The sequence below is a fragment of the Gorilla gorilla genome, chromosome 6 (assembly GCF_029281585.2).
Source record: "Gorilla gorilla gorilla isolate KB3781 chromosome 6, NHGRI_mGorGor1-v2.1_pri, whole genome shotgun sequence".
Taxonomy (NCBI): domain Eukaryota; kingdom Metazoa; phylum Chordata; class Mammalia; order Primates; family Hominidae; genus Gorilla; species Gorilla gorilla.
This window is the reverse complement of record NC_073230.2, coordinates 125,599,172-125,624,558: the sequence shown is the minus strand read 5'-3', so window position 1 is coordinate 125,624,558 and position 25,387 is coordinate 125,599,172. Positions and strand designations below refer to the sequence as shown.

Sequence of the window (25,387 nt, the reverse complement as noted above, 5' to 3'; positions counted from 1 at the left end):
ACAGTACATTTTTGTTTTTGTTTTTAAAGGTGACCACTATTCCAAATTCCTTATGTGTTCAGAATTTATTCAGAGCTCAGGAAGGTGATACTACTGTAACAGATGCTCTTCAGGTATAGTTTTCATTTGCTTATTAAATATTTTTTGGTTTTATGTAAGTGGAGAATATACCTTTTTCAATTTTTTGGTCAAGGATTTACATCAATGGTTCTAAGGATGCAGCTAGATAAACTACAAAGTCAAACATGAATAATAAATACATTGCTGGCTTATTGCACCAAATAAAGAAAAGTTGCATGTTCATGATGATAGTTAAATTCTTCACAATTTGTGACCACTAGAAATGAATCTATTTATAAAGCATTAGGGCATTATTAATTTCTTCTACTGAAAGTAATTACTTTGGTTATCAATTGCTGTGTATCAAACCCTCTCAAAACTTAATGGCTTGAAACCATAATAATTATTTATTTCCTCACAAATCTGAAATTTGGGCAGTTTTAAGAGGGGGACAGCTCATTTCTGCTCCAAAAGACATCAGCTAGTTCAGCTCAACGAGGCTGGAGGATCTACTTCTAAAATGGCTCACTACAGTGGCTGCGAGTTGGTGCTAGCTCTGAGCTGGGATATAAACTGGTGGCTTTTGTTTATTTCCCACAATGCACTGGAGCTTCTTCCCAACATGGCAGCTAATTTCCAAGAATATATATTTGAAAAGACAGAAACAGGAAGCTGCCAGTCTTTTAAGACCTGGGCCTGAAAACTGGCACAACACTATTTCTGCCATGTTCTGTTGGTCAAGCAGTGGCAGACCTCACCTAGATCCAAGAAAAGAGGACATAAAACTCACCTCTTGATGAGAACAATGTCAAAAATTTGTGTCTATCTTTAATCCACTTCAGTATTACACATTTTCCAACTAATATTGAAGACATAATAACAGAAAGAAAAGTAGTTAGAAAAATGAGCAGTAGCAGTCACTCTTCCTATGATTAAATGGTAGAACACCCCCCCGAAAGAAGTAATAGAATGGTTTGATGATTGTTTTAGAAATATTTGAAATCTTCTATTCCTGTGGTTCTCACCTTTTTGGACTCATGGCATCCAGTTTAGTAGCAATTTTATTTTTGACAGTATATATCAGACACTGGTTGCCTATCCGGTATTCACTCTCTCCTTCTTTCTTACTGGGAGAGCTTTGAAGTTATTTATATCAGCAATGTGCATAGGAAAAAATTCTCATGTCCCTGCATTCCTTTGCATCTAAGGATTGCCACAGGACACAGTTTTGGGCAATTCATCTTGTAAACAGAAATCATTAGGTACTGATTCTAGGAAAACACTTTAAGAGGACAAACTCAGGTGTGTTGTTGTTCTTCATTCTTCCTTTGTCGTCTTGTCTGGATTTCTAATGTGGTGTCTATGGTGCAGCAGTCTTGTGATTAACAAGTGATCACAAGGAAGAAAGCAACATGTCCAGAATCAATATGAGGAAAGGTAGAAGGCTGGGTTCTTGATGGTTTTGTGGAATCATCATAGCAGTCTTATACTGTCTATTCTAGATTTCTTGAAACATGATAATCCTGTATGTGGCTAAACTACAGGAATTTGGTTTCTGTTGCATAAAGTCAAATTAAGTTTTTAACTGAATTACTGTTCTAAAAAAGCAATAATTATAATCACGACCAGAGATTAAATATATATCATAGTAGTTGTAACAACATCTGCAGATTCTCCTCTGTTCACTATGTTTCTATAAGAATAGAGCTGGTACTTCTCTGACTGCCCTCTCTTCTACATTCATGAGGCAACGTTTTGGCATGTTCAGTAAGTGTGGGCTCTTTGTGCCAGCAGGATGTTACAACATGTTTCTTACCTCTACCTGTAGCATATTGAGTCCTGCTCTATAATGGGCAACGTGGTCCATTTAGCTCAACATTTCATCTAACAGACAGTACTACACATGGTTATACCAAAAATATATTAAAATAGAGTAGTTTACCAATGAAGTGCTTGCAGTGTATCAGTGATGGACCATTGTTATAACCCACGAAGTATGATTTTTGACTAAGTTTTGAAAATATTTTATACTACATGGTTTTAACAGCTGCACCCAATGGGTAGAGTTGTGTCAGTAAATGAACATATATTCTGAGGAAATGATATGGATCTGGCTGCTTTAATGGAGACCACATAACAGTGGCTTAAACATAACACAGAGTTCCTTTTTCTCTCATGTAAAAGTCTGAGTTGGGACGTGGTCAGGGTGAGTTGAGGTGAGTGGATGAGTCAGTAGCTAGGCAGCTGTAGTTCACCAGGAAACCCAGATTCCTTCTATGTCATTGCTAGGCCATTGCCTAGACTTGATTATGTCCTTATCCACATGGCAAAAGCTGGCTCACAGCACCATGTCCTCATTCTAGAGTTTGGGAATAGAGAAATAAGCAATGATCAAGTAGCTTCCCATAAGAACGTGATCCAGAACTTGTCTACATTTTTTTGCCTACATCTCATTGGCCACTTATTAACAGGCCATAATCACCTATTAGGAAATGCCTTTATTAGGAAATGTCTCTAGTTGGGACCCCATGTGCCTAGCTAAAAATGGGAAGGTTCTATCACTAAATGAGAAGGGGAAAATGATGCTAGGTGATAATTGGCTGCCTCTTTCACAACGAGTATCTCATCCACCTTCAGAGGAGGGATGGTGTGTCATGCTGATGCTGTCATGTTTCTTGGCCCTTATAAGATATGTCAGACTCAACCATTGTTCATCTGGTAGTGAAAGTCTGTGGACCTGCCCTTAATCAGTAGTGCTTTTTTCTCTCCAGTTCTCACGAATCCCAGATGGCTGACAATTACCTGCCTTTCTCTTCTTTGTTTCTGCATTCCTCACATCTGTCACCATCTCACTTTGCTGCCATCTGATTGGCACTTATTTGCTTTCAATACCCACATTGAAATACCCAGAACAATGCCAAGTTTAGCAAAAACTTTACTGAAGACGAAGGGTTGTGGTAGGGGATGAGGGATCACTACACAGAGCCTTCTGCCTTCTCAGTGGCTTCTGCTCCGCTCATCTCCCTTCTCATCCAACCTCTTCACTCACTCTTCCAAATTGCCCTGTGGCCCTCCAGATTCCTTTTCCTCTGTTAGGCAGAACTGTTTTCCTGTTCCTCACAAGCTTTCATACCAGACCTAGAGGGTTCCACTTATACCCTAAGTGTTATTACCAGCAAAAGTTGTTTTCTCCCTAGAAGGAATTCTAGCATCAGCTGTTGAATTAATAAATTTCCCCACCTCGTTGTTAAATGAAATCAACTTGTGCATTTGTTGTAAAAATGTTGTTGAGGACGTTTTCCATTACCTCACACAATTTCTTCTCTATAAACCTCCATATCAGAAAGCTATTTTAGATTCCAGTGCTAGAAAAAACTTCACTTCTCCTAAAGCCTGCTTCCTCCTTTCTGATAATAAGAGCTATATTACTTATCATGATTTCTGAACTGTATAACTGGAAGCCAAATTTACAGCTCTCTCATTGCAATTATGTTAAAGATACCATTAGCATATTTCTATTTTCCTGCACTTGCTTGAGTCATTTTATATGTCTATCATATTGGTCTGCCTTTTGTTACAATTTATTTTAAATTTTTTTTTAAAAAGTCAAGATAAAACTAAGTTAATAAGTAAATAAGCAGCATAGAGGTCATTTAAGGCAAGAGTATACAGTGTTTTTGACCTCCCAACTCCTTAGGCAAAAGGCACACTGTATCATTTACTCTTCTCATTCCCACTTTCCAAGGAAAGAATAACTCAGTGAAGATGTTACCTTTGGATTAAGAATGAAACATTTTAAAAATTAGCTATCTCTCACTTATTTGCTAGAAGCACCCACAACTTTTGTGCCATTTTGATTCTTTCAATGTTGCTTGCTTCTAAGAGTCTTTGGTCACTTGTTTCACTCCAGCCACCACTACAGTGACCATACTGGTGAAGGCTTCAATTGATTTTAAGAGAGCTAAACTTGACAGCACCTCTCCTTATGCCTGTCCCATGCAGTACTTGCTTTCTACCCTTGGACATCCTTGTTGATGGTGAGGAAGGAGACACTATGGGATCTGTTTGATGCCCATATATGTGCAACCTAGAAATGAGGAGGAGCTAGCACCCTCTTGGGTGAGTCTTTGACTAGTGGGAGATGGAAATCAGTAAAGAAAATATTCCACGCCTTCCACCCCAAAAGACTGGCATTACTGTCTTGAGTTACAATCATTCATATAGATTCTCCGAAGATGGTCTTATGAAATTGAGTAATCAGTTGCACCTGATGCCAAATGGTGGCCAGATTGGTAACATGCCCTCATATTGGCTTTCCCATCTCCCCTGCTTCTTTATCTTCCTTTTCACTACTATTTCCCTGGGATTTACTCTCTAATAAAGGAATAGCAGACAAGGTTTCAACCAAGTTTCTGCTTTCTGGAGAATCTAGGCCAGGATACATAGTTATACTCATGGACATTCTACTTATAAGATACACTCATGATGACATAAGTGGCCTAGAAAACAGAGCCTCAGGATGAGATTTTGGAGGTGAATTATTGCTATCTGAAAGCAATAGGGACCTCATTTCTGGTGGTGAGAGGGATGGGGATAACCCTTGGCATGCTGTGGCATCCCAGTGACTGATACTCACCTGTGGTTAATTGGGATGAGGTACAGGTCGAAGGTGAACTACTGGGATATAAAAAGACTGTGGCTTAACCATTGTGGGAGGAATAATCATGACAAGAATTGTGGAGTAGGTTAGCTTTTTTTAAGAGCATTGGGAGCCTCTCAAAAACACTTATAACCTCAGCATAGCCAACTAAAGACATGTTGTGAAGATAGAAGTCCTCTCTGTAGCTTTACAATACTCTTATTTTTTGTAACTGCAAGACAGAATATACGAAAATAAATCCCAGGATCTTATTTTAAGGGTGCCTGAGTTAGTGGCATGGTATTGGTCATAGGTTGAATTGTGTCTTTCCAAAACAAGTGTTGAAATCCTAACTCCTGGCACCTTGGACTGTTACCTCAATTGGAAATTGAGTCATTGCAGATGTAATTAAAATCATACAGGAGTAGGGCAGGCCCCTAATCCAATATGACTGGTGTCCTTATAAGAAGAGGAGAAGAGACAAAGAGACAGAGACACACAAGGAGAAAACCGTGTGATGATAAAGACAGAGATTAGAGTGGGGCAGCTATAAGCCAAGGAATGCCAAATATGGCCCACAAACACCAGAAGCTAGGAAAAGGCAAGGAAGGAAACCATTCCAGGTTTCAGAGGGATCCATGGTCCTACCAAGAGTTTCATTTCAGACTTTTAGACTCCATAGCTGTGAGACAATAAATTTCTGTTGTTTTAAGTCACCTAATTTGTGGTGTTAGAGCAACCCTGTGGCAACAAATACAGAATAACACTACAACATTATGTTCCACCATCTTATGGCAAAGGAGTTGCAATAATGGGTACATGGCAAGGGGATTCACTAGTATTACCATGTACCCCATCACCTAAAAGCAGCTGGCCTAACAGAATGGCAGAATAGCCTATTAAAAGCTCAGCTAATGGGCTAACCATGGACAACATGCTAAGGGTTATAGCACTGCCCTCCAACTTGTGACATATGTGCCAAACATATGTGTCACATATGTGGCATATGTGCCAAACCAATGGTTTGTATATGGTGCGAGCCCTTAACAGTTGGAATATGCAGAGGCAGGGACCAAGGAGTGCAAGTAGGATTGACTTCCTCTCACTATCGTTTCCAGCCAGACACTTGTAGAACTTACGCTTTCTGAACCCATACTCTTAGGCTCTGATAGATTAGAAGCCCTGGTTCCCAGGGAAATTCCTTTTATCAGACAACACAGTAAGGTTTAGCTGAACTTGAAACTGCAACTGCCACTTGGTTACTTTGGGCCAAGAAAGGAGTGTCTATATTTATGAGGCTAATCAACCCTGATTACCATGAGGATCTCAGAGTGCTACTAAGACATAGGGGCAGGGAGGAGTATGTTGGGAAACAGAGGATTTAATGGAACATTTCTTGGTGTTGTGTCCAGTGATCATGGTAAATGGGCAATTGTGGCAACCATGGATCACAAGATCCAGGCAATGTAAGAGCTTAGAACCCTCAGAGATAAAGGCCTGGGTCACTCACTACACAAGAAAACCAGATCAGCCAAAGTGCTAGCCAAGTATGAGGGAATCTAGAATGCATTGAAGGAGGAAGACAAGGTGGTGAATATTGATTATGGCCTTGGTTATTATGGAACCAGCAACAGATTCAGGAGCTGAAGATGGCTTCACTAATTTTCTTGCCATAGGTGTCCTGCTTTGCTGGATTGCATGCTGTAGTAAGGTAGTAGCACATAAGCTTTTGCCTCTGTCTCTGCTTTCTGGGGAACCTGGTTAAGACAGTAGGATTTACAAACTGGTTCTTAGTTACATATACAAATGAAAATTTATGAACATGCACTTCATTCTCCTGTAAGAGACTAAGGAAAGATATTTGTCTTAGGCCATGAAAAGAATCCTCATTGCCTACCCATCAGTCACCACACACCATCTTTGGGAAACACTGAGGCATAAGATCATATCAAGCATTGTCTTATAGAACTTGGGAGGCTTTAGAGCTGGAGTTCTTTGGGCAATTTATATAACTTAGTTATCTAACAACATCGGTTGATGATGGGTATTTAAAACGTACTGCAGAAATATCTAAAATTTGTAGCAGAAATTCTGAGAAGGCAGACAGCTCTGGGCTGCTATACATATGTATTTTTATATATAAATTATTATATATAAAAATATATATTTATTTATATTTTGGAGACAGGGTTTCACTCTGTCACACAGGCTGGAGTGCAGTGACAGGATCATCGCTCACTATAACCTTGAATTCTTGCATCAATTTATCCTCCCACCTCATCCTCCCAAGTAGCTGGGACTACAGGTGTGCACCACCATGACCAGTTAATTTTTTAAATTTTTTTTGTAGAGACAGGGTCTCATTATGTTGCCCAGGCTGGCCTTGAACTCCCCGCTTCAAGTGGTCCTCCTGCCTTGGCCCCACAAAGTGCTGGGATTACAGGCATGAGCCACCGTGCCTGACTAGCATTTTTATTTCTGTTTTTTGGGTGGTGGGGTTTGAGGGGGAGTTATCACATTGGAGTTGGGAATGACAATAGATTGGAAAGGCAGGGATAGAAGCCTGGGTTGAGTTAGTTAAGGCAAGACTGAGTGCAGCTAAGGGGAATGATCAGTATTAAGAAATCATAGAAACTTGGGTAAGAACCTGACAGGTGCTCTACTGTGAGAGCAGCAGTCAGGGTCCAGAAGGTGTGTAGCAGGCAGGCAGGGATTAGAAGTGAGGAGTATGCAAATGCACTAGCTGAGCCCATAAACCTGGTCATGGCAACAGTAAAGACTGGGACACTGGGAAATTGAAGCACAATCTCTTTTGGAAAACCAGCCTTTTATATATGCTTCCTGGATCTCTCTAGACTTCCAGGTAATTAGCGGCCCAGGATCCAAGGCTTAAAAACTGATAAAGGCCAGCAATTCCTTCCATTAGGCAACATGAACATTTTAAAGAAAAAGAACTTCCTTATCTTCTGGAAAAATTGCAGTGACTTAGATTCCTATCAGAGAGATGCCAATCAGAGTCAGTGCAGACAGAGGTCTTCTTTCTCGCTTCTTCTTTGGAGGCTTTGGGTTTTTATTTCCAACTCAGTCTTTGAGGTACAGACACCCCTTTGTGTGGGGCACAACATGGACTTGAGCAAATGCTCAGCACTTTGTTAACTGACACAAACTAATTTAAGGTAAGACTGATAACATTTTGCATTATTCTTGGTTGACGTTACAAACTGTCTCCATCTGCTCCCAACAACTCCTGTTGCTAGGAAGTAACTCAAGAGAATAAATGAGAAGCATGCTACTCTTTTAGTTGATAGACTGATCATATATAATATGTCAATTATTATTTCTTGTCAGAAGCAAAAAATATGAACATCCTTAGAATGGAAAAATGAGCTAATGACAGTTCTGCTTTTCTTATCTTGCCTCCTTTACTTGCAAGAGCTAATAATTATTGTCCTCATTTGATAAATGAGAAAGATGAGGTTCAGAGAGTTAAGCAACTCGTAGAGTTACTAAGTATAGATTTGAAGCCAGGTCTATTTGGCTCCAAAGCCTGACCTATGTCACACTATCAAGTGCCTTGATTATTTTCGCAGACTGTCCACTCACAGATGACAAGAAAACCTTCATGGAGTTATCTTTTTGGAAAATCTACCTTTTTATCACCACTCTAAAATTAATGTGCACTTGATTTGGAAGTTCAGAAAACAGCAAAAAATTAACATGAGGAAATATTAATGAAAAGGTTTAAAAGTATTTAGTAACATAGATTTAAATATTAATTGCATTTAGTGAAGAAAAATAAAGTCTCTTAAAAAGGAATTTGGTTTAACAGAAAGCCACATTGTGAAAATCAAAGTCTAGCTAAAGAAACGTCTTTTTATATTGTGGGAATATTCATTAGAATAGAAAAAAGGAGAGAGCTACATGCCCAGTTTAAGGGCAAAATCATAAAGTCTTGGCAACCAGTGGCCGGAAAAGTCTGAGGGACAGTACCATTGCTGCAAGCAACTTAAACTCTTGGAAATTAAATCACAAACAGGCACTATAATTAATGGAAGCTACCATATTAGACAGCCCTTGGAGGAAAGACCAAATCAACCTCTAGAACTTCCTAAGCAAATCCAATTCTATTTTAGTATTAGAAATGTCTTAGTTAAAAGCAAAGCCTATCTGGATACTTTTTGCAGCATTCTTTCTGTTCCATTAATGTCAGTGGTTTACAAATATTTTTATGTTGTACTTAGTCTATCATAAAATAAGAAATAATTACATTAGATACTTTTCAATCTAAAGAGATAGGGAATTAGAATAGCTAGGCAGCTGAATTTTAATGAAGTGAGGCATATTATAACAGCTGCCTCATTAATTACCTGTGTCAGAAGAATATTCTTTCTGTACCTTTAAGAGGAATATAGACCTCTATTGATAACACAGTTCTCCCTTCATGGTTTAGTCATGTTATGTATCAAATCACATCTCCAGTCACTTAAACTCCATATAAAGATATTTAATATTACACAAACCAGCTGTAAAAAATATAAAAGGATATGTATATATTATATACATGTAGAGACAGAATCTTACTACGTTGCCCAGGCAAGAGATGAGCTGCTAGACTCGAGAAATCCTCCTGTCTCATTCTCCTGAGTAGTTGTGAGTACAGGCGTGTGCTTCTATGCCTGGCTTCCAAAGACTTTTCAGCAGTACCCATCCTGATGTAGGTCACAATAAAAAGTCAACTTCAAAATTGCATTATTGATTTTTTTTTTTTACTATGTCAAAAGGCAATATTTATTGCAGATTTTCACAAGGTGAATTAAATTTATAATCTAGTTTTAAACATCTATGGAAAATAATTTCAGGAAACAGAAAAATTTTATTAATACTATACCTTAATAGAGATATTGTACAGAAATGCCTCAATTAATGGGAATATTTGGTTAATATCTATTTTGTTTATTTTTTCTTTTTAACTTAATAAATGTTTCATTTTCAATTCTTACTGAAAATCTTTAAAAAATGTATTCATAGTCTCTACTGTCACAGCACATACAGAATGTCCATTAATCTTCCTTTGGCCAATGAGAATTTCTAGTGTCTGAGATTGATTTGTCTGAATGTCAATAACCATTGTACACTCAGAGATTGGGATGAATGTGTATGACATTAGCACATAACCAGATAATTGATTATTTGAACAAATCCTCGATAAAAACTTTCTCAAGATGTGCTTCTTTTCCCTTGTCTTCAAAATAGAGTTTTAGCAATGGTTTGGGATCAGAAAGGTTGAACTGGGGGCTCTAGCTAGTTAGATATTTGTTTAGTATAATTTTACTATATTCTTGAGGACATTTCAGTGAGTATAGAAGAGTGGATTGTTGAGGCCTAGTCCATCAGCTAGCAGCGATTTGCTCAACAGCGTGTAGCTCATAGCTGGGGAATAGGTAGGTGGAAGTGACCTTTATATAGAGGTAGAAATTCAGTGAGGGTCATCTGTTTAGCATTCCAACACTGTCACAACCTCTGGCTTGACTTTGGAAGCAGGTCAAATATGGTAGGACTGCTCTAACCAAGAAATCTAACCAGGTGGACAGTGGTTGGTCGGTTTTGGAAGACTTTTGTATAGTGGTGCTTGGGACTGGAGGATTCAACCTGGGGAAGGAAGGATAGAAGGAGACGTCAGGGCCTGTTGGTATTAGCTGGTTTTATACCAGGGTCCCAGTTCTAAAGAGGGACTGGAAAATTAATAGGATCCCTGAACGAGATATGAACTACACAGCAGGAAATCAAAGCAGAGACTCCCTCTAAACATGATGAAAGGAGATGATGGTGGATGAATCTATCTCTTGCTCCAATACAGAAATGTTGGAAAGTGTATCCATTTTTAATAGCAAGCAGCCAAACTTGAAAGAAGGAAAGTAAAAATTCCTGGTACCAGAAATAAAGAAAGAACAAAAGACCAGATCTGCAAGTGGAAGTTACAGCCGTAGAGGCTCACAGAACTTTCCCAACCAGGCTGATTTGAGGGTTGGGATGGAGTCCAGATCAGAGACAGGAGATGAAGCCTCAGATCTATGTGAGGTAGACGCTGGGACAGTCTGCTACACAAACGGGGCCCTTATAGGAAATGGGACTACAGAAACTCTACCCTCTGGGGCAGGCCCAGGGTAGGTTGGATAAAGAAATCTGCGAGGAACTGGAAACCTAAGTCGGCACCGAGCAGGTGTGAGTCCTGAATTTACACCACTCCTGGGGTGCAGGAATCCCACACTGAGAAATTAACACCAATGCTGCACTGGAACTTATAAACCTCACAGGCCCTGGAAGAAACAAGAGTGGAAGAGCACTGAAAGAATTGTTCCAAAACACAGAGAACCATGGAATTAAAAAAAAATTAGAAAACAAAACTCCACAAGGGAGAGAGAGCAGCTGCAGCCACCAGGAGAATTTGTACCCCCAAAACTGGGGATTATAGGATAATCTGAAACATAATAGGCACATTTAAAAGGCTTAAAGAGATAAAGAATAAAAACCATAATTAAAAAAAAACAGAATAGTATGGGGAGAAAGCTTAGTTATAAAGCACATATAGCAAGTGAAATGAAAACTCAACAAACAATGTTAAATAGCAGATAGCCCCAGCCAACGAGAGGGTTAGTGATTTGGGAGCAATTCTGAAAAAAAAAATCAATCAAAATATAGCATATAAAAATAAGGAGATATAAAGAAGTGATGAAGAGAGGTAGAGGATAGAATAGGAAGGTTCAGCCTCGGACTTCCAGAAGCATAAAACTGAGATAATGAGAAAGACCTTGTATGGTTACAAACTTCCTAGACCCCAAGCAAGACAGGAGTCTTCAGTTTGACAGAATATACTATATGATCTGAGTGAGATAAATGGAGACAAATCCAAACCAAGCTTCCTCCAAAAGAAACAGAAAAATCTTAAAAGCTATCAGAGGGAAATGGAAGATAACCTAAAGGAAATGACAATTTGAGAGCAATTTTTTCACTCAAAAAACTAGATGTCAGGAAACAATGGAATGCATTTTTAAATGTCGTAGTAAAACAACCATGAATTTAGAACTTGATAATAGGTTAAAGCATCATTCAATAGACAGAATTTGCTAAAAGAGTAAATTTTAAGTGTTTTTGCCACAAAAAAATGATACATTATGTGAGGGGATGGATTTATTAATTACTGTGACTTAATCATTCCACATTGTAAACATATATCAAAACATCACATTTTACCCATAAAAATATACAACTATTATTTGTTAATTAAAAACAAAAGTAAAAAGGCTGGTCATGGTGGCTCACACCTGTAATCCCAGCACTTTGGGAGGCCGAGGTGGGCAGATCACTTGAGGTCAGGAGTTTGAGACCAGCCTGGCCAACATGGTGAAACCCCATCTCTTGTAAAAATACAAAAATTAGCCAGGCATGGTGGTGCACACCTGTAATCCCAGCTACTTGGGAGGCTGAGGCAGGAAAATCTCTTGAACCTGGGAGGGAGAGGTTACAGTGAGCTGAGATTGCACCATTGCACTCCAGCCTAGGTGACAGAGTGAGACTCCGTCTCAAAAAAAAAAAAAAAAAAATTAAAAATAGAATAAAAAAAGTTGGGGCCAGGTGCAGTGACTCACACATGTAATCTTAGCATTTTGGGAGGCACTTGAGCCCAGGAGCTCAAGACCTGCCTGGCAACATGGCAAAACCCCATCTCTACTAAAAATATGGAAAAAAAATAGCAGGTGTGGTGCTGTACACCTGTACTACTTCGGAGGCTGAGGTGGGAGGATCACCTGAATCCCAGAGTTCAAGTGGCTTAAAACAACACACATTTATTATCTGACAATTCTGCAGTGAGCTGTGATTGTGCCACTGCACTCCAGCCTGGATGACAGAGGGAGATCCTATCTCAAAACATATAAATAAATAAATGATAAAATAAAATAAAAGTTGGGACACATTGCATTATTAGCCCCAAATTCTCCACCCCTTTTATGGGAAAACTGTGAAGTCCCATGAAATAACTCCCACAAAAATGGGTGGAGTGTTTTTCTCCACCTCTTGATTCTGGATTCAGCCACATGACTTACCATGGCCAATAGAATGAAGTGGAAATGACAGTGTGTCAATTTCAAACCTAAATCTTGAGGGTGAGTTTTCACTTGCTCTCCTGTTCTGATGCCATGGCCATGGGAAGAACATGCCTAGGTCACCCCACTGGTCCCACGAAGAGGGTGAGAGACATGAAGAGCAGAGCCATCCCCAGCTGAACATGGAGGAGATCAGCTGACCCACACATCCAGATCCATGAGAGGAAATATTGTTTCTCAAGTCCTGGAGTTTTGCGTGCATTCTTGTATTAGTTTCCTATTACTACTGTAACAGATAACCACAATTTTAGTGGCTTAAACCAACACACATTTATTCTCTTACAATTCTGGAGGCCAGAAGTCTGAAGTCAGTCACCCAGGGTGAAAATCAAGGCATTGGTAGGGCATATTTTTCTGGACAGTCTGGGGAAAAATTTGTTTGTTTGACTTTTCTAGCATCTGGGGACTGAACCCTTTCTTGTATCACTCCAATCTTAGGCTTCCACTGTCACATCTACTTCTGTAGTCCAACGTCTCCCTACCTCTCTTATAAGAACACTTGTGATTACACTTAAAGCTTACTTGGATAATCCAGGATAATCTCCTCATCTCAAAACCCTTGACTTAATCACACCTTCACAGTTCCCTTTGCCGAGTAAATGAACATTCACAGGTTCCAGGGATTAGAATGTGGACATCTTGGGAAGGGGACATTATTCAGCTGACCACAATTGGTAGGTAAAGTTTTATTTATTTATTTAAACAACAATAATTTTAGAAAAAAGAGAATCAAATTCCAATAGCATTACTAGGCACAGATCAATATTAAAAGAACTACTAAAGGATGAAGTTAATAGATAGCATGAATATAGTGATTAAACACATGGATTGCTTAGCTGGACTGCTTTGATTTAAATATAAGCTCTGCTATTTTCTATTTGTGTGACATTGATCAGGTTACTTATCTCTCTGTGACTTAGTTTCTTCATCTGCAAAATGGGTATAATCATAATAGTAACTGCCTCATGGGTACCTTAAAAGGATTAGATAAATTAATATCAGTAAAGTGTCTGAACATTTATAAGGCACATGGTAACTCCTATATTTAAAATAATAAAATATATTAAGATATATTTTATTATTATACATAATTTATTATTTATTTAAATATTTAATTTAATTTTAAATATAGTTTATGTTTTTATTTTATACTTTTATTTTGATGTAGTTTATTTTATTTTATTATTTTTTTGAGACGGAGTCTCTGTTGCCCAGGCTGGAATGCAGTGGCACCATCTCGGCTCACTGCAACTTCCTCCTCCCAGGTTCAAGCGATTCTCAGCCTCCCGAGTAGCTGGTATTACAGGCACCTGCCACCATGCCTGGCCAAATTTTTGTGTTTTCAGTAGAGACCTGGTTTCACCATGTTGGCCATGCTGGTCTTGAACTCCTGACTTCAAGTGATCATCCTGCCTCCGCCTCCCAGAGTGCTGGGATTATAGGTGTGAGCCACTGTACTTGGCCTATTTTGCTATATTTTAAATAAAGAGCCAACAACCCAGAACAAAGGATAGGATAGATGCATCATTTCACTCCCGACTTGTTAGCAAAATTTAATGTATCTGGCAAGTGCTGGAGATATGGTTGGGAAATGGTAACTCTCATGAAATGAGAATAGTTGTGTAAATGGATACTACTCTAAAGCAATTTGGTAACTTCTATCTGAATTGAAGTTAGGCTGATTTTACTAGGTAGCAGTTGGGATATATACTCAAGCAACCCCCTGACAAATCTGCTTAGGGATGAGCACAACATTTTATTTTATTTTTGAGACAGAGTCTCACTCTGTCATCCAGAGTGGAGTGCAGTGGCACAATCATGGCTCACTGCAGCATCTACCTGCTAGGCTCAAGCCATCCTCCTGCCTTGGGCTTCAGAGTAGCTGAGACCACCATTAGCTTGGCTAATGTTTGGCTAATTTTTAAATTTTTTGTATAGACAAGATTTTGCTATGTTGCCCATGCTGGTCTCAAACTTCTGGGCTCAAGTGATCCTCCTGTCTTAGCCTCCCAAAGTGTTGGGATTACAGATGTGTGCTATGGCGCCAGTCAACATTTTATAATAGTGTTAATACTAGTGGCCTTGTCTTAGGTTGAGTTCCTTAGGAGCAGAGTCTGAGATGATTCTGGTGTATACCACTTACTGACAATACACTTTTCCGGAGAAACCTGTAAGGATCCTGCTGAGGGAAGAGGATTAGGATGAGAAATGCCAAGCGAGAGTATGGTCTCAGGTGAAGAAGCCTTATTTTGGATGGATCCATGAGGAACTTTGGAATATAAATCCCATTCAAGGGTTTCTTCCTTGAGGCAAGGAGTTTTTTTGTATCTCATACCAGTCAGTCACTCACAATGGATTGTAGGTTTCCTAAGGTGTGTATGTGGGGTGGAGAGGTGTCATGTCCAGGGCAAAGAAGCTCCTGCCAGCCAAGGGCAATGTCTGGATAAAGGGGCAGCTGTGAGCTGTCAGCAGCCAGCACTCAGAGTGACTGCTGGTGGATGCTCTGTCTGGGTAAAAGAGATCTAGGTGGGGCATTTCTAAAAACCATAACACAACAAAATCTAATGCTCAGCAATAGGAGACTGGGTTAAAAAACATGGTAAAATTCATATGCATACAATCCTATATAGAAGTTTAAATGAACAAATTAGATTTACATGTGTTACACAGGTAAATCTTGAAAGCATAATGGTGAACTTTTAGCAAGTACAGGAATGGTATATACAAGTGTTATCATTGTGCATATTCATAACACAACAAAAGGATATTTATCAACTGTGGGTGGGTGCACAATATATAGTAAAGATACTAACATGTGAATTCACACTGACTTCATTAGGATAGTGGTTACCTTTTAGAATAAGGAAATAGTAATGCGAGGGATACAAAGAGGACTTTGAGTATATCTGTAATATTTTATTAAGTATGACACAATGTTAATATTTTGTTAGGCCATAAATTGAGCACATTTTAAAAATTATCCTCTATATTTTCTGTATATTTGAAATATTTTATATAAAAGAAACAAAGAAAGGAAAGAAAGAAAGAAAGAAAGAAAGAAAAAGAAAGAAAGAAAGAAAGAAAGAAAAACTCAAGGAAGATAACCAGTTCTCTGGGCTGTGCCAATACAAAAGGGGATTGGGTGTGTATAACTGAGGTCCTCGTATATACATAATTCTGATTCCTGGTCAAAAGGTCTGGTTGTTTATCAAAAACCTTGTGAGCACTAGGAAGTTATGTTTGGGCCTCTAATCATATTTTGGCTCTGAGAACATTAAATAAGGAACTAGAAAGGTCCAGACTTAAATAGTCAATCAGTAAATCTAGATTCAGGGAGAAAAAAAGGAGAAAGTAAAACGAGACAGAAGCTTAATAACAAAATCTCGAATAGGGAAGTTTAACAAATATTTATTGAGTTCTTAATATGCTTCATACAATGTGTTAGGCTGAGGAGTCAATGATGAATGACACTGTCCTATCTTTTTTTTTCTTTTTTTTCAAGCATCTGTTTAACAAAGCACATCTTGCACCGCCCTTAATCCATTTAACCCTGAGTTGACACAGCACATGTTTCAGAGAGCACGGGGTTGGGGGTAAGGTTATATAGATTAACAGCATCCCAAGGCAGAAGAATTTTTCTTAGTACAGAACAAAATGGAGTCTCCTATGTCTACTTCTTTCTACACATACACAGTCTAACAATCTGATCTCTCTTTCTTTTCCCCACATTTCCCCCTTTTCTTTTCAACAAAACCACCATCGTCATCATGGCCTGTTCTCAATGGTTGCTGTCTCTTTGGAGCTGTTGGGTACACCTGCAGAAAGGCTGTCACTTCACACTTGGAAGATTGCACAGCGGCCAGGCAGAGGCGCTCCTCACTTCCCAGACGATGGGCGACCGGGCAGAGGCGCTCCTCACTTCCCAGAGGGGGCAGCCGGGCAGAGACGCTCCTCACATCCCAGACGATGGGCGGCCGGGCAGAGGCGCTCCTCACCTCCCAGACGAAGGGCGGCCGGGCAGAGGCGCTCCTCACCTCTCAGACGAAGGGCGGCCGGGCAGAGGCGCTCCTCACCTCCCAGACGAAGGGCGGCCGGGCAGAGGCGCTCCTCACATCCCAGACGATGGGCGGCCGGGCAGAGGCGCTCCTCACATCCCAGACGATGGGCGGCCGGGCAGAGGCGCTCCTCACCTCCCAGACGATGGGCGGCCGGGCAGAGGCGCTCCTCACCTCCCAGACGGGGCCGCCGGGCAAAGGTGCTCCTCACCTCCCAGACGGGGCGGCCAGGCAGAGGCGCTCCTCACTTCTCAGACGATGGGCGGCCGGGCAGAGGCGATCTTCACTTCCCAGATGGGGCTGCCGGGCAAAGGTGCTCCTCACTTCCTAGATGTGGTGGTGGCCGGGCAGAGGCGCTCCTCACTTCCCAGCGGCCGGGCAGAGGGGCTCCTCACATCCCAGACCATGGGCGGCCGGGCAGAGACGCTCCTCACTTCCTAGACAGGGTGGCGGCCGGGCAGAGGCTGTAATCTCAGCAGTTTGGGAGGCCAAGGCAGGTGGCTGGGAGGTGGAGGTTATAGCTAGCCAAGATCACGCCACTGCACTCCAGCGTGGGCAACATTGAGCATTGAGTGAGCGAGACTCCGTCTGCAATCCCAGCGCTTCGGGAGGCCGAGGCGGGCAGATCACTGGAGGTCAGGAGCTGGAGACCAGCCCGGCCAACACGGCGAAACCCTGTCTCCACCAAAAATACAAAAACCAGTCAGGCGTGGCGGCGCATGCCTGCAATCCCAGGCACTAGGCAGGCCGAGGCAGGAGAATCACAGGAGCCCGAGGCAGGGAGGTTGCAGCGAGCCGAGATAACGGCAGTACAGTGCAGCCTCGGCAACAGAGGGAGACCGTCGAAAGAAAGAGAGAGAGAGAGGGAGGGAGAGAGAGAGAGAGAGAGAGAGAGAGAGAGAGAGAGAGAGAGAGAGAGAGTGTCCTATCTTTAAGGAGCTGAGCATCAAACAAAAATCTTATGAGAGAGGAGAGCCTAAAGAACTTGGGGACACATTTTCATTAGAGGCCAATAAATATATCTGTGGCAAGAACCTCTTGTTTCTGATTCAAAAAGCTCCAAATGATTTCTGTGGAACTCAAGTCCCCCAAGATGTTCTGTGAAAAGGGGGTTTTATAGTCAAACATGTTACAAAATGCTTTATGCCATATTTCACTCTTAAAGATTCATAGACAATTAATATATAAAAATTACCAAGGTGATTTACAGAAAAGAAACCTATAAGGAGGCCACATCTTTCCAAAGTATTTGCTATTAAAATGAATTTGGGAAGAGAGAAGGAGTAATGCCTTTAACAGTCCTTTAGTATTTTGTGAAATTCATTTCTTCCTCTGTACTGTATTTACATTATTATTTTTCCTAACTTCTTTTAAGTATTTCTAAAATATTTTTTGTTTTCTTAATTAAATCTTCATTTTAGTGTTTCTACTTAGGTGTTTAAATTCCAACATTGTGCTTAAAATAGGAGTACAGTTATTTTAGTGAAGAGGTTTAGCAGTATTTTGTTTGACTTTGTAGGAAGAATTAATACCATGAGGTTTTAGACAAGTCATTTTAGCCCTCCAAAATAACAGTAAGGGGAAGCATTTGTGCTTGGCATATAGACCGTTGCACTTTTTACAATCTGATTTTATGGTACCCCTTTTTTCATGTCTAGCATAACGCTCCGTCTTCAGGCTTTTGAACAAACGTGTCAGTAGCCTTAAATCAAGCTACCATGCTAAAATACATTACTGTGTCACAGCGATTTGCAACTATTCATTTAATTGCATCCTATAAAATGAACCAGAAGGTGTAAGTTTACAAACATAACATCTGAGGTGCTGGTAAGATTAGAGCTATATAACACATGTAGTTTGAATTCTCAATATAAAGTCAGGAAGGGCTGTAATTTTAATATACTGCTGACAAGGGGTATCTGAGAATTAATGGGCATTCCCAATAGATATTTTCAGCATTAAAGGACATAATATAGCTTCAGTTTCATATATAATGCTTACTCCCTTACATATATATATATATATATATATATTCATCTTTTGCCAGAGCATTAGAATATTCAACTAGTATATTGTCTCAATTAAGGAAATAATAAAATACTTTACTCATTAGGGTCATTCTTGGCCCCATGACTGTTTATTTACTATGTGGTTGAAGTTTCTTTGTTTTTGATTACTCTAACCCCCTCCTCCCAGAAGTTTCAATGAAGTTAATGAGATATGGCATGGCTAATTAAATATGAAGCCAACTTTCATTCAATGAAATATTTTGTTACTTGTTTTTTTAGTTGTGCAATTATCTGTTTTCATAGGTCTTTCAAGCTAGTAAAAATTTCTCTTGTATGTGTGTGACCTTGAGACTGCCATTTATAAGCTGGATGACCTTGTTTTAATTTAACCTTTTAGTGTCTCTGTTTCCTTGTCTGTAAATCAGGGATGCTAATATAGCTATTGTGGCTATTCAGTTAATTTAATATATGTAAAGTATTTAAAATACATGAAAGTGCATGGCACATAGAAGCACACCATAGGGATTAGTTATTATTGTTATTAAATATTTGATTATACACTAGAAAGACTATAAATTGTTAGCAATATACAATTTCTTCCATCAAAAAATCTACAATCTCAGTTAAGCATGATCAGATACATTAGCCTAACAAAAACAAAAAGTTAGATCTTATCCATAGTTGTCTATTTGGCTCTTTTTTATAGTAAGGTTTATATATATAAAGAAATATATATATATATAAAGAAATATATATATATAAATTGGGTAGGTGTTTAAGTTGGGTGGGGAGGGAGAAGTGATTGTTGGATAGGGAGTACAGGTGCTGAAAAATGCTCCATCTTTCAGTCGGCTTTAAAATCTGTGTGCTAATTTTCAGTTTGTATCAAGAGCACGAGGCACGGCGTGGTGGCTCAACACCTGTAATCTCAGCACTTTTGGAGGACAAGGTGGGCAGATCACTTAAGGCCAGGAGATTAAGACCAGCCTGGCCAACATGACGAAACCTCATCTCTACTAAAAATACAAGAATTAGCCAGGCATGGTGGCATATGCCTGTTATCCCAGCTACTTGGGAGGCTTGAGAATGCTTGAACCCAGGAGGTGGAGGTTGCTCTGAGCCAAAATTACACCACTGCACTCCAGCCTGGGTAATAGAGCGAAACCCTGTCTCAAGAGCATGAGAACCCACTTACTTACCACCCAAACTCACCTCACCTATCTAATTTTGTGTCTTAGCCCTGTTTCCATCTCTCCTTAAGAGACTTTCCTTGATTCTTCTTTACTCCCTACCTGCAGGTGGATCAGTAGGCAAAATCAGCAAGTGTTGTAAGGTCAATGAGGGTGGTGATCCAGGCAAGGGCTGCATGAGTGGTATGTTAGGGCCAGAGTGGAGCGGCAAGAAAAGAGGTTGCTCTCTTTCCATACCCCCATTTAAATTTATTAATTTTTAATTTTTAATTAATTAATTAATTTGAGACAGTGTCTTGCTCTGTTGCCCACGTTGGAGGGCAATGACTCCAGCTCAGCTCACTGTGACCTCTGCCTCCCAGGTTCCGGCGATTCTCATGCTTCAGCCTCCCAAGTAGCTGGGATTACAAGCTTAGGCTACCGCGCAGGGCTAACTTTTTGTATTTTTAGTGGAGACGGGGTTTTGCTATGTTGATCAGGCTTGTTTCGAACCCCTGTGCTCAAGTGATCCACCCATCTTGGCCTCCCAAAGTGCTGGGATTACAAGCATGAGCCACTGCTAAAATTAGGTAGGTGAGGTGAATTTGGGTGGTAAGTAAGTGGGTTCTCGTGCTCTTGAGACAGGGTCTCGCTCTATCGCGCCTGGACTCATACCCCCATTTAAATCACTGAACTTATGAAAATCTTTCTTCATATATTTTATAGTGATCTTAAATATATAACTTTTTTTTCTGTATTTTCCAAGGCCTTACTCTTGGGGGAAAAAAGGCAGAGAAATTACATAACTTTGCTTGCTAAACTTTAAAATACATTAATTAAGCAGAACTATCATTCAGAAAAGTAGAGAAATGAGTAGAAATAGCAATGGCTATTTAAAAGAAGTGTAGAAAAGCTTCCTGAATTAGGAAATGGGTTGCAATGTTCAAAAATATAAAATGAGCCATAAAAACTTTTCTTCTATATATTAGAACACATGTTCTTTCACTAAGCTGGGAAAGACGAACTACAAGTAGATTTCCACAATAGTACGTATTTGGATATATTACATGTCAAACTGTGTCTCTACCATCATAAATACTGATATATTAACTTCAGGCCACTGTTCAAGGCACAGTGCGAGTGTAGGAGGGAGCCTGGGACACCGATGAAAGGGCTGAAAAGATAAGCTGTCCTGATCCTTACATTTGCTTTCCACCTTCCATTCTAAACTCATGGAGGCAACCAGGGAAGGGCAGGAGGTATACATACTAGAAGGTAGAAAGTCAAAGTGAGATTTGGAGGACCTGGTCTTAAACTCTTAAATAAAATAAAATATATTAAGATATTTAGGCTCTTTAGCAGTTTGATCAGTTAACTAAGTAATTGTAGTGACATAAGTTACCAGTTTTGAGGACAGGATAGGGAAGTTGTTGAGTGTGCACATACACATGTGCAATATTAAAGACATATTTTGCATTTAAAGGGGAAAGTATGCATTAGCAAAAATATAAATCATGGAGAAATACACAAGCTATGCTATCAGCATAGGCAACACTGACCTAGATTCTTATTTTATTCTTCATATCCAAACAGCTGACATGAACACAAAATCCCATTCAAGGTCATTGGAAACTTTGAACTTGAGTTGGCTCTGGGAGGACATTAGAAAATGCAGTAATTGCCCCCTGAGTTCCAAAAATTTAGTAAGATTCAAAACTGATAAGTATTTTTTAAAAAATAAAATCTCAACTTATTGTATCCTACCGTTGGGCTATCCCAAAATTCATTTTTTATAAATTGAAACAGTGACTTTACAAAAAAGAATGGAACAAAGAGGCCGCAAGTATGAGTTTGCTCTTTAAAATCCTTGAGAAGCTAATTTCCATGCCGAAGATAATGTTTCAAAGAGATTTCTTTTCAATGTGTTTTCTTAGGAGGGCAAGATTTCAAAGAAAATTAGCAAAGCAAGGTGACTGTGATGCTGCCATCTGGAGTTTTCAATTAGCATTTCTGACTAATACTTTGGCAAAATTACTCACAAATATTTCCAGAGTTGAGAAATAATCTTGCGGCACTTTCTGTTCTTATTTTTAGGACATCAAGGCTTGTAAAATAACACAAAGAGGTTTGCAAAGTCCAGCTGAAGGGAGCCGGAGCGTCCTGTTTTTACCATCACGCTTCGTTGTTCACGTTGCTTGTGTGTAAAACAGAGTACAGTATTTAGAAATGGCGAAGGAAATGACTGGCCTAAAACTCTTGTGATTCAGTGACTCAAGGATGATTGACATTGTGTAAAAACAGGCACATTAGACCAAGAGATAATTTGAAACCTTATTATTGGGTATTGTTTTTAAAAATTAAACCTATAGACATGAATAAAATGAAAAACTTTAGAAGCACAGCTTGTGGAACTGAAAAGGGCATTAGAGACCATCACTTCCAACAGCCTCATTTTACAGGAGAGAAATCTGAGGACCAGGGAAACCAAGTGACTTTTCTGGGGTCACATGGAATGTCAACAGCAGAGCTGTGAAGGTGTTCAGGTCTGCTAACCTCCCGGCTATGCTCATTCATGGAGAGTGCTTCAAAGAGTGTTGGCAACATTTAGTCACAGTTTATCTTTGGTTAATTCCACATTTACTCCTGTTTTTAATGCGTGTGAAAATGGCCCAGATTCTTATGATTTGTTGCAGGTCAAACAGATATTAAGAAAAACTGCCAAGCTTGCACCGCTTTATGTATAGTTATTTGTGGTGTATGTGCAAGTGTTTGTATGTGTGTGAGCACATAAGCATAATCTCTTTATCTACCATTCCTACATCCAAAAAGCTCTGAAAATTAATTTTTTTCATAAATTTGTGACAAATTCCAGTGGTGCAAAATCAAATCTAGTGTGAACTTACGTGAAGATATTTATAGACTTCACCTACACCAGCAAGTGTAACCCCTCATAGATTTCATTTTAGAAATAGTAATATGTCTGATTATAGGGTACTACCCTAGATTATCTGAATATGATATGTAACATATGATACTTAACATAGGTTCTATATAATTGATTACATTTTAAAATCCTGAATAATTCTGAATTCTGTTCCCAGTAGTTTTGGATAAGTAATCGTAGACCTTCAATTTGTCCATAATGTAATTTCATTACATTAGTTTAGGCAGTTTTGGCTTATAACCACGCAACTCAGAAAATTCTTTACATATGTGATTCCCTTGGTTTCAAAATATGTGAAACCAGGGGGATTAAATGAGATAAACAAAGTGCTGTCTATGTGGTTATAAATATATAAAAATGAGGAGCTTAGTTTCATCACTACTATTTGTGGTCAGGAAGCCCAGGGTAAATTCAGTGTTTAGTTGTGACAAGTGCCTCATTCCAAGTTTCTGATAAAATCATCTGTCTCCTTTTCCTTTTCCTCCCCCTTTTTTGTAACTTTTACTTTATAGCCTTCTTTTATGTTTTTTAAATTCTAAGCTGTATCAAATGTTAGCACATATGTGGGGAATGAATTAAAGATTTTCTACCCCAAGTCTCACAGTAACTCTGTGTTCTGTTATTTAATCCATGGTGAAATTGAGGACTAATCAGTCAACTAATGTTTATAGTTTACAGTTCAGAATGTGTATGCTGAGTAGGCTAAGTAGGTTAGAGTTTACATGGATTTGGCCAAATTTGACATGATATATTCTTTCTTTTTATTGTAACCCTTATATTTAACCAAAGTCTAGATAAATGCAATGTCCTTATAATCTGTGTTCAGTCTCAACCACATCGACTGCTGAGCCCCACAGCACTGGATTTAGTCCCAGCTGGAGTTCCAGCTTGAAGGGCAAACTCATAACAGGACCAGGTCTTTCCTTGTTTATAGGAAACTTCACCAATTGAAAATTTTGATCTGTCATATACTGTCAGGATAAATACACACAAATATATATATATATATATACACATACCGCAGATGGGTGAGAATTGAACATCTTGAATTTTTCATTGTCCCTAGTCAGGATACTAAGAGTATATTTTGTAGATAAAAGTCATCCTTTTTGGTGTGCATTAGTCCCATCATAATATCACATGTGTTCCTAGTTATGTAAATTCAATTTTCAGATAATCAAGTTAAATGTAAGACATTTGCTTATTGCAATATATGCAGATCTCAGTGGAGGAGGGTGTTCCCTTCTTTTGTCAATAGTCCCTATAATATGGCAGTTACTTGGATTGTATTATTTAAAGGGCATGCATGATGTAATCCAACCCTGTCTTTTTACTACCAGATCAAACAGAAAATAGTAGGATCTAATGGAAAGATACAGGACTAAGAATCAGGTCTCATCTGGCTCTGTGACCTCAGACAAGCCAAAGCTTCTCTGGGCCCCGGTTTCTTCTTTTACAAAATGAAAGGGCTGTATTAGACTACCTTTAAACCTTTTTCAGCTCTAGAATGTTACAATTCTATGAGAATGACCATTAATAAGCTCATAGTCTGTTTTGGATCTTCACTGGGAGGAGAGCTCTAAGTATGGGACAGCTTTTCTTTGCTGGAGAATACACTTTTAAGCTTGAGACTCTGAAATGACTGGTGGAAAAGGGAGAGGCTTGCACCGGTTCAAGAGAGCCTTCTTTTCCCTAAGGACACATGCTGTAGTCTTCTGACTGTTTAATGACCCAAGGGGAGGGGCGTGTCACAGCAGCTGAGCCTGTGGCTCTGACTTGGCAACTGACTCACTGGCGTCCTGGCTTCTGAACCTTGGAAGAGCCCATAGAAGCGGTAGTGCTGAGTCCAAGAGTATAGAGAAGTGGGCGGAGTGGACACTACCTGCTTTGTGGCAGAGCAAGCTGAGGTCTAGGAGAGGTGGTAAGGGTGAGGCAGTGAGCAGGTAAAAGAGGACCTTGTGAAGGAAGAGGATAATAAGCTTTGTATAAGCAATGCATGGAATATAGACCCTGAATGATTAGAGAGTAGATGCCTTTAAGGAAAAACCCATTTTGTGGATTACCTCAGATGTTATGGATATTCTTTACGTCATACATAAAGATGAACTGTTTGATCTGTTTATCTACTACAGTCAGAGCACTAAGGTTTACTGAGTACTGTTGGCATATACTGTGGAAAGTGCTCTATATTCATTAGGTCTTTTAATCATATAGCCATAGGAAGTAGGAATCACTATTCCCATTTTACAGATAAAGAGTCCGAGGTTTAGGTGACTTACATAATGCCCAATGACACACAGCTAATAAATTGGTGGGGAGATCTGCAGTTTGAACCTAGACAATGTACTT

The 25,387-nt window shown here is 39.4% G+C and overlaps 1 protein-coding gene across 1 annotated transcript in view; it reads left to right on the top strand.

Annotated features, from left to right (window-relative positions):
- LOC134758945 (collagen alpha-1(II) chain-like) overlaps positions 1-18,880 on the top strand; it is a 51,159-nt gene extending 32,279 nt beyond the window's left edge. Inside the window, exons 3-4 of the mRNA XM_063708738.1 lie at positions 30-113; positions 16,664-18,880. Of these exons, the coding sequence (XP_063564808.1) occupies positions 103-113; positions 16,664-17,357 (705 nt within the window). The 5' untranslated portion in view covers positions 30-102 and the 3' untranslated portion in view covers positions 17,358-18,880. The remainder of the gene's footprint in view (positions 1-29; positions 114-16,663) is intronic.
- The last annotated feature ends 6,507 nt before the right edge of the window (positions 18,881-25,387 follow it).